At 43.6% G+C, this 18137-nt stretch overlaps 2 protein-coding genes and 2 pseudogenes across 2 annotated transcripts; all 4 read right to left on the minus strand.

Moving 5' to 3' along the window:
* Positions 1-1434: 1434 nt before the first annotated feature.
* LOC121910538 lies at positions 1435-3577 on the minus strand (annotated as a pseudogene).
* A 665-nt stretch (positions 3578-4242) lies between these two features.
* LOC121909764 (olfactory receptor 1-like) lies at positions 4243-8754 on the minus strand. The gene is made up of 2 exons (XM_042430435.1): positions 4523-8754; positions 4243-4438 (listed from the first exon to the last, which is right to left on the minus strand). Exon 1 carries the CDS (start codon positions 7868-7870, stop codon positions 6710-6712), a length of 1161 nt encoding a protein of 386 aa, XP_042286369.1. The 5' UTR covers positions 7871-8754; the 3' UTR covers positions 4243-4438; positions 4523-6709.
* Positions 8755-9070: 316 nt separating this feature from the next.
* LOC121910539 lies at positions 9071-14249 on the minus strand (annotated as a pseudogene).
* A 276-nt stretch (positions 14250-14525) lies between these two features.
* LOC121909766 (olfactory receptor 1-like) lies at positions 14526-17016 on the minus strand. The gene has a single exon (XM_042430441.1). The coding sequence runs from the start codon at positions 16080-16082 to the stop codon at positions 15075-15077; it is 1008 nt and encodes a 335-aa protein (XP_042286375.1). The 5' UTR covers positions 16083-17016; the 3' UTR covers positions 14526-15074.
* Between the last annotated feature and the right edge of the window lie 1121 nt (positions 17017-18137).

Genomic DNA, 18137 nt, shown 5'->3' on the forward strand with positions numbered 1-18137 from the left:
CCTGCTGCAGGGCAGAGTACTCATAGACTATCCCTTGAAAGGCAAAATGCAGGAGATAGATTTATCTTGGCCCATGGGGGACCGGTATCGAAAGAATCCATCACTGTCAGTATCCTCAACACAGCCTTAGATATTGTGTCAGTGCATCCGTCACCTTACAAGGAGGGGAGCAGACTTTATGTCTCCTCTCCTCAGTCCGTGAGCGGGCCCAGGCAGTTGAACATAGCCCTTGCTGATGTGATGCTCCCTCCCACTGACAGTCATTGCCAGTTTTTGCTCCGGCATGGGCCGCTCCGCTGTCACGGGAGGGCCGGTGCTACAGTGTCTCCATTGAAGTGGTCTGGGAGGTGGCTGAGGCAGTGGGGGCTGGCTGTGCTCTGCCCTGTCTGCGCACTCTCTTCCTTGCCATGGTGTTGTGGTGAAGCACCTCGTCTCCTCTCTAGCTAGAAGAAAGCGCAAGTAGTAGATGACCGCTCAGCTGTGCCTCCTCCTCTCCAGGTGGCAGTAGCGAAACCCGGACTCCAGCGGAGTATTAGCCGCAGCAACACCCAATGTTCCCAGATTGTTAGCTACCATAGCCAGCTGTGCGCCCAGGCGGAATATTTTTTTTTAAATATTCCAGTGTGTCCCTATCATGCACCAGCAGAGGCTGCGGCTTCCTACTTACCGCCCTGCCAGTCCAGTAAGGAATCAGGAGGGCTATGAGGGCCTCTTCCAGGGGGGTCACACTGGGACAGCCTGACTCTGTGTGGCCCTGCAATCTCAGGAAGGAAACCAGTCCTGCCACTGGTGATTTTGTTTTCAGTGGCTCCTTCCAGAATGCTTTGACTTTCTGCCAAATGTCCCAGAGAGGAGAGGAGACAAAGGCAGGTTGAGGCAGGTTGAGCCAGATGAGCAAGGCCATAAAATCCTTCACGAAGCTGGCTGACCGGTGACAGGATAGGGGAGGGCAGAGAGATTCCTACATGCATCGCTGCCATGGCCATAACTTTTGGGATATCATGGTGAGTTCAAGGAAGTGCCCTGCAGTGCACCCAAGGCAGTGGCTACATCATCCCACTCTCTGCGTGGTCCCATCCAAGAAACTTGAAGCAGAAGAGACACCCGGTGGTGGCAGGTGATGAGACTGGGGCAGAAGCAAGCTTGGAGCGGCGACTACATCCATGGAGAAGTAAGATCAGTGAGCTGATTTTGCCATCGCTGAAATGAGAAGGATGTGAGCTGCAGTGAGATGCTGTCTTTTGTACTGTGTGGGACACACATAATCAGTAGGCACGTCATGATTGCCTGGCTATGTACATGCAAATAGATAGATAGATGAAATTTTGTACAGACCTTCATGGATCCTGGACACTGAATCCTACTGACTTTGGTGAGTCAGTAAGTTGACATTTATGGATTTTAGTTAAATATTTCAACAACTATCGGCTGGATTATGGAAATTTGGTACAGTCCTCTTCCTGTCACCAGCATTAAATAAGTCAATAAGACAGTAGGATGTAAATTCACAAGTGCAAATATGTCATTGATAGCATACATCTCTTGGATGCTTCAGAACACATCATCAGTGATATACCCTGGGGACATCAGGTGTTTTGGGTCTTTCAATTATCAGACACCCTTGCCCAGGCGACCCAGCCAAGGTTGATCAGGCTTTGGCTTGTGTTCAGGTGGCGTTCACCACACCCCATGGTTCTCCCCTCCTAATCAAGAGCAATCTAGAGGCTCCTTCCACTGCCTCTGTGATGTTGCTGATGGCTCTCCTCCTCCCCATTCTGGTAATGCCCAGTGGACTCAAGACTTTGTAGAGCTACTGCCCTTTAAAAGCTCTGCAGCCAACCTCAATGGGCATACACCTTGCCTTCCAGTCTTGCTTCAGTCGATGACCAGCTCTTCATACTTGGTCCTCTTCTTCTTAATTCTTCCAGATGGTCTTCCCATGGCACTGTCAGCTCCAACATCGTCTGATGTTCTTGGTTGCCTCTGAGACCAGGAGGATGTCTGGCCTCAGGGTTGTTGTGATGCCGTGAGAACTTCAGCTGGTTCGCCAAGTCCACAGAAAGCTGCCAATCCTGCACAGTTGCCATGATTTCCGCTGGCTTCTTGGCTACTGTGGTTCTTGGTGGCTGCTCTCCAGCCTTCACAATGGTGATCTTCTGGGTGGTGGGGCATACACGTCTGCAGCTGCTGATTCCCATGCTGATGGCCTCCGCAATGGGTTTCAGAACCTGGTTGTGACACCAGATGTACCGGCCCTGCCCAAGAGCCTTTGGGCAGCAGCTCAAGATGTGCTCAAACGTACCCCTGCCTGAGCATTGCGGCAGTCCAGAGATGGATGGAGGATGCCATGTTGGTAGATCCAAGCTTTGAACTTGACGGGAAGCCCTGATCAGTCCACTGCCATCCACTGGTGGTTGGTGCATCCCTGATTTCGCCCGAGGGCCCTGGAATTCTGGTGCTGTGGACTTCGCAATCATGTTCATCGCGAAGGCAAAGAGGATCACAGTGATGATATAGCCCATGATGATTCCAACCGCTGGCCTGTGCCATTCTGATGTTACTGATCTTGCTGAGACTCTCATCCTGAACTGCCATGTAATCCAGGATAAAATCTGCCAGTTGGCCCGGCACATGATGCTTGGCCATGGTCATCTGGACCAGCTTGTGAAGGATGGAGCCGTAGGCCAGGTCAAGCCCGAGAACTGCCAGGTCTTCCTTGATCTCCCAGGCTTCTCTGATGAGCTGGGTCACCACTCCTGTGGGCTCTAGGCACACCAGCTCTCCAGATACATCCCCCTTCTGCACTGAAGTGTCTATGTAGCCACTGTTGGAGAGGAAGTCAGTCAGCCCCCTCACTACTATGCTGAAGAAAATCTTCCCTCCGACACTCAGCAAAGAGATGATCCTAAACTGGTCAAATGTGTTGGAATCCTCTTCCTTGGGGATCCAGACTCCCTCAGCAAATCTCCACTGCTGTGCCACTCTTCCTCTCCTCCAGATGACATTCAGGATTTTCCACAGCTGTTTCAGTAACAAGGGACAGTTCTTGTAGACCTTGTAGGGGACTCCACTCGGGCCATGGGCTGAGCTAGATCTTGGCCTCCTCACAACATCCTGGACCTCTTTCAGGAGTGGCTCCCTGCTGTCAAACTCCTTGACAAGTTATAGTTGTTCTATCAGGGTGTTGCAACATCCCAGCTAGGGTTGGCTATGAAGGATGCTGGCTTCCTGGCTCTTTGCTTCCGGCGTCTTCGGTGCCAATCCCCTCTATGGAGGGTCAGCAGGGGTCCTCCCTCAAGGTAGGTCTCAACGCAGCCAAGGGGGGACATTGCCCCTCACTGGCCTCCTTGTACTACTTTTTGAGGGGTTTTAGCTCCTTCCAAATGTTGTGGATCTTAGCTGCTCTTCACTTCATGGTGAAGGGTGTTCTTCCTGGCCCATTCTCCACTGCTCCAAACCTTTCTGCAGCTAGGCTGACGATGATTGTCGTCATCATCTGCAGCCTCCAATCCACATGTCCCTTCGCTGTTGCTTCTAGCACCGTGTCGGCATCCTTGTCGAACTGTTGCCAGACTGCTGTCTTGTCGGCCTGTGGCCATTGGACTCTAACCTTCTCCGAAGATCTGTTCTGAGGGATATGTTGCACCACCTGGGGGCTCTGGGCTCTATGGGGTGCTTCCTGGCAAGGCTCCTCCTGCGTCTCACAAGGTACAATACCTGTGCGTTGTGACGCTCCCTCTCCCTCCAAACACTTCATCCAGGTCTGGTGAATCTTCAGGCCTCGGCTGTTCTTACAGATCTTCCCACATATACATTTCATATTCATAGTCGGTTGTCCATTGCTCTTGGTCGTTAGCCTTTGGTCCGTCAGTTTGGGGTGCTCATCCCTCCTCCCCTCTTGGGGTTTTGTTCCATGTGTTGATCCATAGCTTAGTGTGGGTTTCCTTATCTCAAAGGATACGGTTTGGGCTGCCAACCTGCCCTGCCCCGGTTTCCATCTTTCCGAGCTGTCCACTGTCATATATGTGTATATTGTAAATATATTTGATTTATTTTGGGTATGTCTGTCTAGGTGAGCCACACCTCCCAGCACCCTGGGTCTTAACAAGTTAAAGTAAGAACAACACATATAACACGAAGACCCTATTTGCACTCCTAAAATATGGCTAATATATAATACAAGTCAAAAGTTAGGGGGTAAGGGTTTACAATGTGGACGCAAATGCAGACACAAACTAGAGCGACGGTGAATGAAATAAGGTTTTATTGCCAGGGAAGTGGAGGAATGGAGGTGGATAGAGTGGGGATGAAGCGGGCTGAGGCAGAGGACTGGAGGGCTGAGAGGAGTGAGGGAGAATGGCAAGGGCTGGCAGAATGGAGAAGGGGCTAGTGGGCTGGAGAGCGGGCAAGCAGGCAGGCGAGCGATGGTCCAGGAACACTGGAGAGAGAGACAGCAGTTAGCAAAAAATCCGAACTTGGAGAAATCACTATATGTAAGCAAGAGGCCTGAAGTGCAAGCTACCACTTGAGTAGAAACAACGATCTGGCGATGAGTGGATGAAGGGCCGTTATATATATACACTGCAAGCTGATGAATTGATGGGAGGAAGGTGAGCAGACTGGGAGAGGTGATGAGCTGATTGCAGACAGGAGTGTAGAGCTGGGAGCCAGGAGAACCATGCCCAGGCCAACACACACACGCCCACACAAACATAAACAGAGAGAGAGACAGACGGGAACACAGGGAAGGGGAAAAACAGGGAAACACTAGGGAGTCTTCAGGTGCCATAACAGTACTATTTCTATATTGCACAACAATATTAAAGACATCAAAACTGTGAAATAACATATGGAACCATTAAGTGAACAAAAACTGTTAAACAAACAAAAATATGTTTCATATTTTGGATTCCTCAAAGTATCCACTGATTGCCTTGATGACAGCTTTGAACACTATTGGCACTATCTTAACCCTCCTAATGCATTTGAGACCATCAGTTGTGTTGTGTTGATGTAGTGTTGGTATACAGAAAATAGCCTTATTTGACTATTGTAGTAATGAATATAATGGCAAGAACTGCTCAACTAACTAAAGCGTAATGACTGTCTGTCATTTTACTGAAGGTCAGTCAATCCGCGTAGTTTCGAGAACTTTAACAGTTTCTTCAAGTGCAGTCGTAAAAACCATCGAATGCTGTGCTCATCCAATCCAATCCAATCCACTTTATTTATATAGCACGATTTTAACAAACACAAGGTTTCCAAAGTGCTGCACATCAAGATAAAAAAATAAAAATAAAAAATAAAAAATAATAAGGACTGTCCCGGGAAATGAAGACAAAGAGTTAGTTCAGCCTCAGAAATCGCCACTTAATAGCACCTTAGAACACAAATCAATGCCTCCCAGAGTTCAAGTAGCAGACACATCTCAACATAGACTGTTCATGGAGAGTGCAGGAGAATGCATGAATGAGGCCTTCACGTTTGAATTGCTGCATAGAAACTACTTCTGAGGGAGACCAATAAGAAGAAGAGAACTGCTTGGGCCAAGAAACACAAGGAATGGACATTAAAGCAGTGTAAATCTGTACTTCGGTCTTATATGTCCAAATTTGAGATTTTTGGTTCCAATCGCTGTGTCTTTGTGAGATGCAGTGAAGGTGAATGGATGGTATCTGCATGTGTGGTTTCAACTGTGAAGCATGAAGGAGGTATGATGGTGTGGGGGTGTCTTTCTGGTGACACTGTTGGCAGTTTATTCAGGATTCAAGGCACACTTAACCCGCATGGCTACCACAACATTCTGCAGCGACACACCATCCTATCTGGTTTGTGCTTATTTGAACCATCAGTTGTTTTTCAACAAGACAGGGACCCAAAACACACCACCAGGCTATGTAAGGGCTATTAATCAAGCTGAGTCTGACAATCAGTCACTAATGCTTTTCATTGTGCCATATCAGTCCTCGTAAAATCAAATAAACTTCTTAGATTAGTTGCAGTATTGGCAGATAGGATGTTTTTCAATTGCAATCTTGGCCCAACAACCAACCTCGACTATTTAAGTCTGAGGTGTCAACAACACTCAATTATTTAACAAGTTTAAGAGCTGCGTTGAGATGCACCAGCAGAAGCATGTGCCTTGAATAGCAGTCAGTTTTTATATCACATACAATTCATAACAGAGGTCTAGTATTGTATGCCAGACAGCTCCCTACATCACCACCATCATCATGTTAACAAACTCAAAGTATGACCTCCAACCTATTAACACATTATGAATGTACAATTTCCTAGATTTGAAAACAGATGTATGCAAAATGGCATATTTTGGGTCTAAATCTGCTATATTATATTATATATTTATATATATTTATACACATCTATCTATCTATCTATCATATATATATGTATACATATAAACATACAGTGAAGCATTGTAAAACAACAGTTGCTGGTACAGTTGTAGATGAATTGTTTCTTTTCCCCAAATAACTTTGTTCAGCGGTGTACATTCACAACATGTTAAAATCCCTGATTTAATTTTGCAAGGGAGATCATACAGTCATATGGATAATGCAACAGAAAAAAAACATTTATTGACAAGATACCACATAATAGCCATTTTAATAGTAAACCTGTAGTACTTATTTGTGAGAAGTTGAGTACAGACTTACAAATCACAAATATTCTATTGCCCCCTACTATGTCAATACAGCACTGATAAAGAGTTCACCTTTCTGGATGAGGTTGTGTTGCTAAGCCTTCTTTTGAAAACCTTCTTTACAGAGTTCAACACCTCTTCTGTCTTTAAAGAGTACACAATAGGATTAAGCAAAGCTGGTATGGTGTGCGTCAACGATGAGTTTATTATCCTGGCGTTAGGATGGATGTCGGAGGCCACTGCAGCTATGTTGATGCCCACTATTGGTAGGAAGAAAATAGCCACAATGATCAGGTGAGAAGTACAAGTTTTCAAAGCTTTGAGTCGCTCCTCTCCTGATGCAATCCTGCTCAGTGCTATGGAAATGCAAACATATGTGATTCCTATTAGTATAAGAGGAATACAGAGGAATATAATGAAAGCAACATATGCCATTATGTTATTTAAAGAAGTGTCATTACAGGCCAGATAATATACTGGCCCATGATCACAGAAAAAGCTCCTTATCACCAAAGATCTACAGAAAGACAGGCGATCAAAAAGCCCAACAGTAAATGCTACAAGAGTCAATAAAGAAACCCACACAAACAGCAGCATTGCAGTAATAGCTGGTTTAGTCACAATAATATGATACCTTAAAGGAAAACAAATTGCTATAAATCTGTCATATGCCATAGTGACAAGTGTCCATGATTGTATACCTGTAAAGAATAAAACAAAGAACATATAACTCAAGCAAGCCTCATAGACAATGTACCTGTTATCAAACAAAAATGTGTCTAAGAGTTTTGGAATAAGAGCAGTGCTGCCACACAAATCTGTCACAGCCAGGTTGGACACAATCATGTATTTAGGAGTATGAAGAGTCTCGACCAGGTAGATAACTGAGAGGAGAAGAACATTCCCAAGAACAGTCATTACATAAACAAAACACAGGAATACATAGTAATACTTAACATGAGGAATGTTAATAAATCCACTGATATAGAATTTTGCAGGGCGAACAAATGTGGCATTAAATATGGTGGCAGCTTTCTCTTCAGGGCTCATTGTGGATATCTGTTTCCCTAAATGTAAAAAGAAAAATATATAATAATAAAGGATGACACGTTTTAATTGTTTGGTAAATGTTGCTGTGACCAAACTCACCTCAGATGACAGGCCTAAAATGCAGTGCACTAAAGTGAGTTGTACTGTGAGAGTCATTTATATATGCAGCTTTCATTGTGGGATGAGTGCAGGTGGCTGTGTCACATGGTCATGAATTGGATATTCATACAGGCTATTTCAAAATTTCATAGTTTATGTCATCAGTTTACTTATGTAATCAACTCTGTTAATTGCTGTCACCAGTGAATCATCAGTCAAACAGCAGAAAGTAGCATAATCAGTATTTTACTGTAAAACAAGACTACAGCAATGCTCTATAAGACTGTGCATTGGCACAGCTGTGCTTTAAGCTAAATACTAACATTAGCACACTAACATGCTCACAAAGACATGCCGATGCTAATGTAGAAGGGTTGTTGTGCACCGGCATGCAGATAAGTATTACACGGCACCTAGAGGTGTTAGTTTGGTGTGTGTGTGCGTGTGTGTTTGCAGTGGTGGCAGTGCTGTGAAGGCACATGGCGATATAGTCGTGGAAAAAGCGGTTATCCTGTACCAGTCAGCCTGGCTTGTTAATCATATGTTTTTTTTTTGTTTTCCTTTAGAGTGAGTATTTTGAATATATTTTTTTTTATTATACGCACAGACACAGCATGATCGTGAGGGTGTGTGAGGCATTTTAACTCTTAAATACCTACTTGGCAGATATTAACTTTATTATATTAATAATTTGATCTCTGGTTGTATTACAATGCCACTGTCATTTTTATAAATTGATCTTTTTAAATAAATTTTCATACAATTGGACTCGAAGCCACGTCTCTGTTTAATTTCTTTACACTTATCTGTGTGTTGACCTGTATAGAGTAGGTGGTCTTGGGGGGAGCCCGGGTTAAGGTGGGATTAGCCTTACCCTCCAGTTAGGCAGGTCACACTAAGTTGATATAACAATGATAATAATAATAATAATAATAATAATAATAATAATAATAATAATAATAATAATAATAATAATAATAAACTTTGTATGGCACCTTTCATAAACAAAATGCAGCTCAAAGTGCATAACATTTCTGTTTTAGTTTAGTTTATCATGCTGTGGCTCAGGAGGTAGAGCGGGTCGTCCACTAATCGGAAGATTGGCGGTTCGATTCCCAGCTCCTCCAGTCCGCATGTCGATGTGTCCTTGGGCAAGAAACTTAATCCCAAATTGCTCGTGATGGCTATGCCATCAGTGTGTGAATGTGTGTGAATGATTAGATTTCCTCTGATGGGCAGGTTGGGACCTTGCATGGTAGCCCCTGTGCCCATTCAGTGTATGAATGTGTGTGAATGGGTGAAAATCTTCAGGATAGATTAAATTTTGTACAGACCTTCATGGATCCCGGACGCTGAATCCTACTGACTTTGGTGAGTCAGTAAGTTGACATTTATGGATTTTAGTTAAATATGTCAACAACTATTGGCTGGATTTCCATGAAATTTGGTACAGTCCTCTTCCTGTCACCAGCATTAAATAAGTCAATAAGACAGTAGGATGTAAATTCACAAGTACAAATATGTCATTGATAGCAAACATCTCTTGGATGCTTCAGAACACATCATCAGTGATATACCCTGGGGTCATTGGGTGTTTTGGGTCTTTCAATTGTCAGACACCCTCGCCCAGGCGACCCAGCCAAGGTTGATCAGGCCCTGGCTTGTGTTCAAGTGGGTTTACCACACCCCATGGTTCTCCCCTCCTAATCAAGAGCAATCTAGAGGCTCTTTCTTCTGCCTCTGTGATGTTGCTGATGGCTCTCCTGCTCTCCATTCTGGTAATGCCCAGTGCACTCAAGACTTTGTAGAGTGACTGCCCTTCAAAACCTCTGCAGCCATCCTCAATAGGCATACACCTTGCCTTCCAGTCCTGCTTGCGGCAGTCGATGACCAGCTCTTCATACTTGGTCCTCTTCCTCTCATGGGCCTCGTCCAGACGGTCCTCCCATGGCACTGTCAGCTCCAACAAGACGATGTTCTTGGTTGCCTCTGAAACCAGGAGGATGTCTGGCCCCCGGGGTGTTGTAGTTATATACCGTGAGAACTTCAGCTGGATCGCCAAGTCCACAGAAAGCTGCCAATCCTGCACAGTTGCCATGATTTCTGCTGGCTTCGTGGCTCCTGTGGTTCTTGGTGGCTACTTTCCAGCCTTGGTGATCTTCTGGGTGGTGGGGTGTGCACGTCTGCAGCTGCTGATTCCCATGCTGATGGCCTCCACAATGGGTTTCAGAACCTGGTTGTGACACCAGATGTACCGGCCCTGCCCAAGAGCCTTTGGGCAGCAGCTCAAGATGTGCTCAAACGTACCCCTGCCTGAGCAGTGTGGCAGTCCGGAGATGGATGGAGGATACCATGTTGGTAGATCCAAGCTTTGAACTTGCCGGGGAGCCCTGATCAGTCCACTGCTCTCAACCAGTTCTCCAGCTGCTGACAAGTTGACAAGCTGCCTTTCTGTATCCTTCAGGTTGCTGTTGAACACCTTGCCAAGGCTCTTCACTGGCTTTTTGGAGATAGTTGGGATGGGTGTTCCTAGGATGCTGAAGCAGAAACTGTCCATGACTTTGCCCTTCTTCAGCACCAGTGACCTTGAATTTCCAGGCTTGAACCGCATTCTTGCCAACCCAATCAGTTTCTCCAGCCCTTGCGGGATCCATCTGCTACCTGGCATTGACTCAGTGGTTGGTGGTGGTGGTTGGTGCATCCCTGATTTCGTCCGAGGGCCCCGGAATTCTGGTGCTGCGGACTTCGCAATCATGTTCATCGCCAAGGCAAAGAGGTGATGGTATAGCCCATGATGATTCCAACCTCTGGCCTGTGCCATTCTGATGTGACTGATCCTGCTGAGACTCTCATCCTGAACTGGTTGTAGTAATCCAGAATAAGGTCTGCCACTTGGCCCGGCACATGATGCTTGGCCATGGTCATCTGGACCAGCTTGTGCAGGATGGAACCGTAGGCCAAGTCAAGCCAGAGAACTGTCAGGCCTCCCTTGTTCTCCCAGGCTTCTCTGATGAGCTGGGTCACCACTCCTGTGGGCTCTAGACACCCCAGCACTCCAGATACACCCCCCTTCTTCACTGAGGTGTCTATGTAGCCGCTGTTGGAGAGGAAGTCAGTCAGCCCCCTCACTACTATGCTAAAGAAAATCTTCCCTTCCACACTCAGCAAAGAGATGATCCTAAACTGGTCAAATGTGGTGGAATCCTCTTCCTTGGGGATCCAGACTCCCTCAGCAAATCTCCACTGCTGTGCCACTCTTCCTCTCCTCCAGATGACATTCAGGACTTTCCACAGCTGTTTCAGTAACAAGGGACAGTTCTTGTAGACCTTGTACGGAACTCCACTTGGGCCAGGGGCTGAGCTAGATCTTGGCCTCCTCACAACATCCTGGACCTCTTTCAGGAGTGGCTCCCTGCTGTCAAACTCCTTGACAGGTGGTAGTTATTCTATCAGGATGTTGCAACAACCCAGCTAGGGTTGGCTATGAAGGATGCTGGCTTCCTGGCTCTTTGCTTCTGGCGTCTTTGGTGCCAATCCACTCAGCAGGGGTCCTCCCTCAAGGTCCTTCCTCAAGGTAGATCGCAGCGCAGCCAAGGGGGGACATTGTTCCTCACTGGCCTCCTTGTACTACTTTTTGAGGCGTTTTAGCTCCTTCAAAATGTTGTGGATCTTAGCTGCTCTTCAGTTCATGGTGAAGGGTGTTCTTCCTGGCCTATTCTCCACTGCTCCAATCCTTTCTGCAGCTAGACTGACAATGATTGTCGTCATCATCTGCAGCCTCCAATCCACATCTCCCTTTGTTGTTGCTTCTAGCACCGTGTCGGCATCCTTGTCGAACTGTTGCCAGAATGCTGTATTATCGGCCTGTGGCCATTGGACTCTAACCTTCTCCGAAGAGCTGTTCTGAGGGATTTGTTGCACCACCTGGAGGCTCCGGGCTCCTGGGGTGCTTCCAGGCAAGGCTCCTCCTGTGTCTTACAAGGTACAATACCTGTGCGTTGTGACGCTCCCTCTCCCTCCAAACACTTCATCCAGGTCTGGTGAATCTTCAGGCCTCAGCTGTTCTTACAGATCTTCCCACAAGTGCATTTCATACTCAGTCGGTTGTCCATTGCTTTTGGTCATTAGCCTTTGGTCCGTCAGTTTGGAGTGCTCATCCCTCCTCCCCTCTTGGGGTTTTGTTCCATGTGTTGATCCATAGCTTAGTGTGGGTTTCCTTATCTCAAAGGATACGGTTTGGGCTGCCAATCTGCCCTGCCCTGGTTTCCATCTTTCCGAGCTGTCCACTGTCATATATGTGTATATTGTAAATATATTTGATTTATTTTGGGTATGTCTGTCTAGATGGACCACACCTCGCACACTCTGGGTCTTAAGAAGTTAAAGTAAGTAAGAACAACACATATAACAGGCAGTATGAAGACCCTATTTGTACTCCTAAAATATGGCTAATATATAATACAAGTCAAAAGTTTGGACACACCTACTCATTCAAAGGTTTTTTTTTTTATTTTGTACTATTTCTATATTGTAGAACAATATTAAAGACATCAAAACTATGAAATAACATATATGGAACCATTTAGTAAACAAAAACTGTTAAACAAACAAAAATATGTTTCATATTTGGATTCCTCAAAGTAGCTAGTGATTGCCTTGATGACAGACGTTTGAGACCATCAGTTGTGTTGTGCTGATGTGGTGTTGGTATACAGAAAATAGCCTTATTCGACTATTGTAGTAATGCATATAAAGGCAAGAACTGCTCAACTAACTAAAGCATAATGACAGTCTATCATTACTTTAAGACCCGAAAGTCAGTCAATCTGGGTAGTTTCAAGAACTTTCACAGTTTCTTCAAGTGCAGTCGTTAAAACCATCAAATGCTATGATGAAACTGGCTGTCATAAGGACTGTCCCAGGAAATGAAGACCAAGAGTTAGTAGTAAGTTATCAGCCTCAGAAATTGCCACTTAACAGCACCTTAGAGCCCATATCAATGCCTCCCAGAGTTCAAGTAGCAGACACATCTCATCACACGTCCAAATTTGAGATTTTTGGTTCCAATCACTGCGTCTTTGTGAGATGCAGAGAAGGTGAATGGATGGTATCTGCATGTGTGGTTCCAACTGTGAAGCATGATGATGGTGTGGGGGTGCTTTTCTGGTGACACTTTTGGCAGTTTATCAGGATTCAAGGCACACTTAACCCGCATGGGTACTTCAACATTCTGCAGCAACACACCATCCTATCTGGTTTGTGCTTATTTGAACTATCAGTTGTTTTTCAACAAGACAGGGACCCAAAACACACCACCAGGCTATGTAAGGGCTATTAATCAAGCTGAGTCTGACAATCAGTCACTAATGCTTTTCATTGTGCCATATCAGTCCTCGTAAAATCAAATAAACTTCTTAGATTAGTTGCAGTATCGACAGATAGGATGTTTTCAATGTCAATCTTGGCCCAACAACCAACCTCGACTATTTAAGTCTGAGGTGTCAACAACACTCAACTATTTAATGAGTTTAAGAGCTGCGTTGAGATGTACCAGCAGCAGTATGTGCCTTGAATAGCAGTCAGTTTTTATATTGCATACAATTCATAACAGAGGTCTAGTATTGTATGCTAGACAGCTCCCTACATCACTACCATCATCATGTTAACAAACTCTCAAAGTATGACCTCCAACCTGTTAACACATTATGAATGTACAATTTCCTGGATTTGAAAACAGATGTATGCAAAATGGCATATTTTGGGTCCAAATCTGCTATATTATATTGTATATTTAACATTTAACATTATATTTATATTTAATGTATTTTCTCTAATAGTGGCTGGGGCCTATATTTATCTCAACTTTAGAGGATACCAGGCCTTTATTGGAAGCAGGCTTATATAAGAGAGAGGCCCATATTCCTAATTCCCTCTGTTTGATAAGTATATTTACTCATATTTTAGTACAAAGCCTCCCTGTTTTCTGATCTGCTTCCATTTGCTCTGTTAAATTTTTGTTACTGCATTATGCTATTAATAAAATTAAAAGCCCATGGACAAAATGCCTTCATTTCAAACAATTCAATTTAACTTGTGTTAAGTATGACCGGTCAAATACGGGAGGAGAAATATGGCCAGTGTCACATAAAAACCAAACAAATCTGAGGTAACGTTACATTGGATATAAACATTAATAGCCAGTTAACAGCACAGTCAAATATCAAATATCAATCAGCTGTCTCTCTAGCTCCAAGCTAACTTTCTTCCTCCCACCTGCAGCTAGCCGTGCTCTCCTCTTGTCAGCCAACAGCAGCTCACGCTTCTGTTTTTTCCAGAATCTGATTCTTTTCGGATCAGTGTCAAAATCTCTCCTTTTCCTCTGCATATTGCAAGACTCTTTGAATTTAATGTCAAACTTCTGTCTGGTGGGTGCCATGTTCGCTCTCTACAGTGTTGTCGCATTGGTGTTATGGAAAATTTAGTCATTGACACTTGCACAGATCCTACATGGTACTTCAAATATAGCTACAGCCATCTTGTGGCACATTTAGATTACTACAAACCACAGTCACATTATAATAGGCACCAAGAGGAGGGGGGCAGATTTTTCTTTTCATTTGATAACGTTAAAAGTAAAGTTAGGCTTTGCTGTCGGTTTCCCAACTCATTTTATAAAAAGACGAGAGAAAAAGAGGGAGAGGGAGCTAGAGAGTGAATGAAGAGATGGAGCTGGTAAGAAAGCAGTGAATCAGATCAATAAAAAAATATCTAGTTGTTGCACAGCAGTTACTTTCTAGAGCACAAATAAAGACACACACACCCCCACACACCACCGTACAACCCTGCAGCGGTGCGCAGCAACACCTGATTTGGTCTGAATGCGGCCTTAATCCATCCTTGTTTTTTCCCTCCCCGGCCTGTATTTGGGGCCGACCTTTATTTGTTTGTGCCGACCACACCCCCGGTCATTATTGGAGACCCGGCTTTTGTAAAACAACAGTTGCTGGTGATGCTGTAGATGAATTGTTTCTTTTTCCCAAATAACTTCATGTTCAGCGGTGTACATTCACAACATGTTAAAATCCCTGATTTAATTTTGCAAAGGAGATCATACAGTCATTTGGATAATGCACCAGAAAAATACATTCAATGACAAGATAACACATAATAGCCATTTTAATAGTAAAACTGTAGTACTTATTAGTGAGAAGTTATGAGTACAGAGTTACAAATCACAAATATTCTATTGCACCCTACTGCGTCAATACAGCACTGATAAAGAGTTCACCTTTCTGGATGAGGTTGTGTTGCTAAGCCTATTTCTCTTGAAAACCTTCTTTACAGAGTTCAGCACCTCTTCTGTCTTTAAAGAGTACACAATAGGATTAAGCAAAGCTGGTATGGTGTGTGTCAACGAGGAGTTTATGATCCTGGCGTTAGGATGGATGTTGGAGGCCACTGCAGCTATGTTGATGCCCACTATTGGTAGGAAGAAAATAGCCACAATGATCAGGTGAGAAGTACAAGTTTTTAAAGCTTTGTGTCGCTCCTCTCCTGATGCAATCCTGCTCAGTGCTATGGCAATGCAAACATATGTGATTCCTATTAGTATAAGAGGAATACAGAGGACTATAATGAAAGCAACATATGCCATTATGTTATTTAAAGAAGTGTCATTACAGGCCAGATAATATACTGGTCCATGATCACAGAAAAAGCTCTTTATCACCAAAGATCTACAGAAAGACAGGCGATCAATAAGCCCTACACTAAACGCTACGAAACTCAATAAAAAACCCCATACAAACATCAGCATTGTGGTAATAGCTGGTTTAGTCACAATACTATGGTACTTTAAAGGAAAGCAAATTGCTATAAATCTGTCATATGCCATAGTGACAAGCGTCCATGATTGCACACATAAAAAGAATAAAACAAAGAACATATAACTCAAGCAAGCCTCATAGACAATGTACCTCTTATCAAACAAAAATGTGTCCAAAAGTTTTGGAATAAGAGCAGTGCTGCCACACAAATCTGTCACAGCCAGGTTGGACACAATCATGTATTTAGGAGTATGAAGAGCCTCAACCAGGTAGATAACTGAGAGGAGAAGAACATTACCAAGAACAGTCATGACATAAACAAAACACAGGAATACATAGTAATACTCAACATGAGGGATGTTAGAAAATCCACTGATATAGAATTTTGCAGGGCGAACAAATGTTGCATTAAATATGGTGGCAGCTTTCTCTTCAGGGCTCATTATGGATATCTGTTTCCTTGGATGTAAAAAGAAAAATATATAATAATAATAAAGGATGACACAATTTATTTGATAAATGTTGCTGTAACCAAACTCACCTCAGATTATATCAAGTGTGCAGTGCACTAAAGTGAGCTGTACTATGAGAGACCTGTCATTTATACTTTGCTGCTTTCATTGTGGGCTGAGTGCAGGTGGCTGTGTCCCACGGTAATGAATTGGATATTCATACAGGCCACTTCAAAGTTTCTGTCATTATTTTGATGATGTAATCACCTCTGTGAATTGCTGTCACCAGTGAATCATCAGTCAAACAAACAGCAGAAAGTAGCATAATCAGTATTTTAAAACAAGTCTACAGCCATGCTAGCAGCTCCATAAGACTGTGCATTGGACAGCTGTGCTTTAAGTTAAATGTTAACATCAGCATGCTAACATGCTCAAAAAGACATGCTAGTGCTAAGTAGATATACTAATAATATAATAATAATAAACTTCATATGGCACCTTTCACATAAACAAAATGCAGCTCAAAGTGCATAATGTTTCTGTTTTCGTTTAGTTTAACATGTTAGCATGCTAAAATTTGCTAATTAGCACTAACACAAAGTACAGCAGAGGCTGCTAGGAATGTCATTAGGTTTTTATTTGGTCATAAACTAAAATATAGAGTGGGGAGTATGGAGGGTTGTTTTCTAGTCATTTAGTGGCATGGCTTTTTATGGATGGCAACATTGGTCAGACAGTCTATTACTCTATACCAAACTGATCTTATCAACTATTAGATCGATTGCCAAGAAATTTAGTAAGGTTGTTTGACTTTGGTGATCATCCAGTGCCATCATCAGATCAAACTTTTCAATTATCCAGTGAAATATCTGAAAATCTTCAGGATGGATAAAATTTTGTACAAACATTCATGGTTCTGGGACAATGAATCCTACTGACTTTGGTGAGTCAGTAAGTTGACATTTGTGGATTTTAGTTAATATTTCAACAACTTTTGGCTGGATTTCCATGAAATTTGGTACAGTCCTCTTCTTGTCACCAGCATTAAATAAGTCAATAAGACAGCCTGACGCACCTGGTCCCAGCATGGAAGTATAAAGACAACTGGATACTGCATCGGAGGCAAGGCCCCATTCATTCCTATGAAAGTTACTCAGTGGCACATGAAGCTAAAAAGCCACTTCCTGCTGTAAAGAAATACCCAGATGAAAACATACTGCGCACGCTCTATGGGCCCAAAGTGTCCATGGATCATACTCAGTAGAGACTTCCACCGGCTGAACTTAGACCTCTGCCTAACTTGAATGGGCATAAAACGACTCAGTCACTCTTCTAGACTTTTGAAATGTGACCAGACTGAATGGATTAAATTCTGATAGTGAAACGAGTCACTTTGCAGGGGTTGTGACCTTCAAAAAAATGTATCCACTGATTTACAGACGTCTTTTTCAGAATGTAAGTCTATAATAAAATTACCTAGAATTACATTGTTGGCAATTTATTCATAATTCAAGGCACACTTGACCAGCATGGCTACTATAACATTCTGCAGCAACACACCATCCCATCTGGTTTGCCCTTAGTTGAAACATAACCTGTTTTTCAACAGGACATGACCCAAAACACACCTCCAGGCTATGTAAGGGCAATGTGACCAAGAAGGAGAGTGCTGGAGTGCTGCATCAAATTATCTGGCCTCCACAATCACCCAACCAAAACCCAAACAAGTGCCAAAAACCTGCATTCTATCTAATGGCCATCAGGGGATGACTCCACTGGCTGCAAAAAGAAGTCGAATTATATGGAAGTCTATGAGAAAATGACCCTACTTCTCTCTTGATTTATTACCTCAGTAAACTGTTTCCTAATGAGTTTATGGTCTCAGTTGCTAATTTCAAGTCTTCTTCAATACAGCATGATGTTCATTTAGTAAATTATGGTCCCATTTAGAGTAAAATAGACAATAAAGCAGCATATGCTTTAGGGCATGGCTACGTTGTGATTGACAAGTCGCTACCACGGTGACAATGTTGCTTACATAACATA

The sequence above is a fragment of the Thunnus maccoyii genome, chromosome 13 (genome assembly GCF_910596095.1).
Source record: "Thunnus maccoyii chromosome 13, fThuMac1.1, whole genome shotgun sequence".
Classification (NCBI taxonomy): Eukaryota; Metazoa; Chordata; class Actinopteri; order Scombriformes; family Scombridae; genus Thunnus; species Thunnus maccoyii.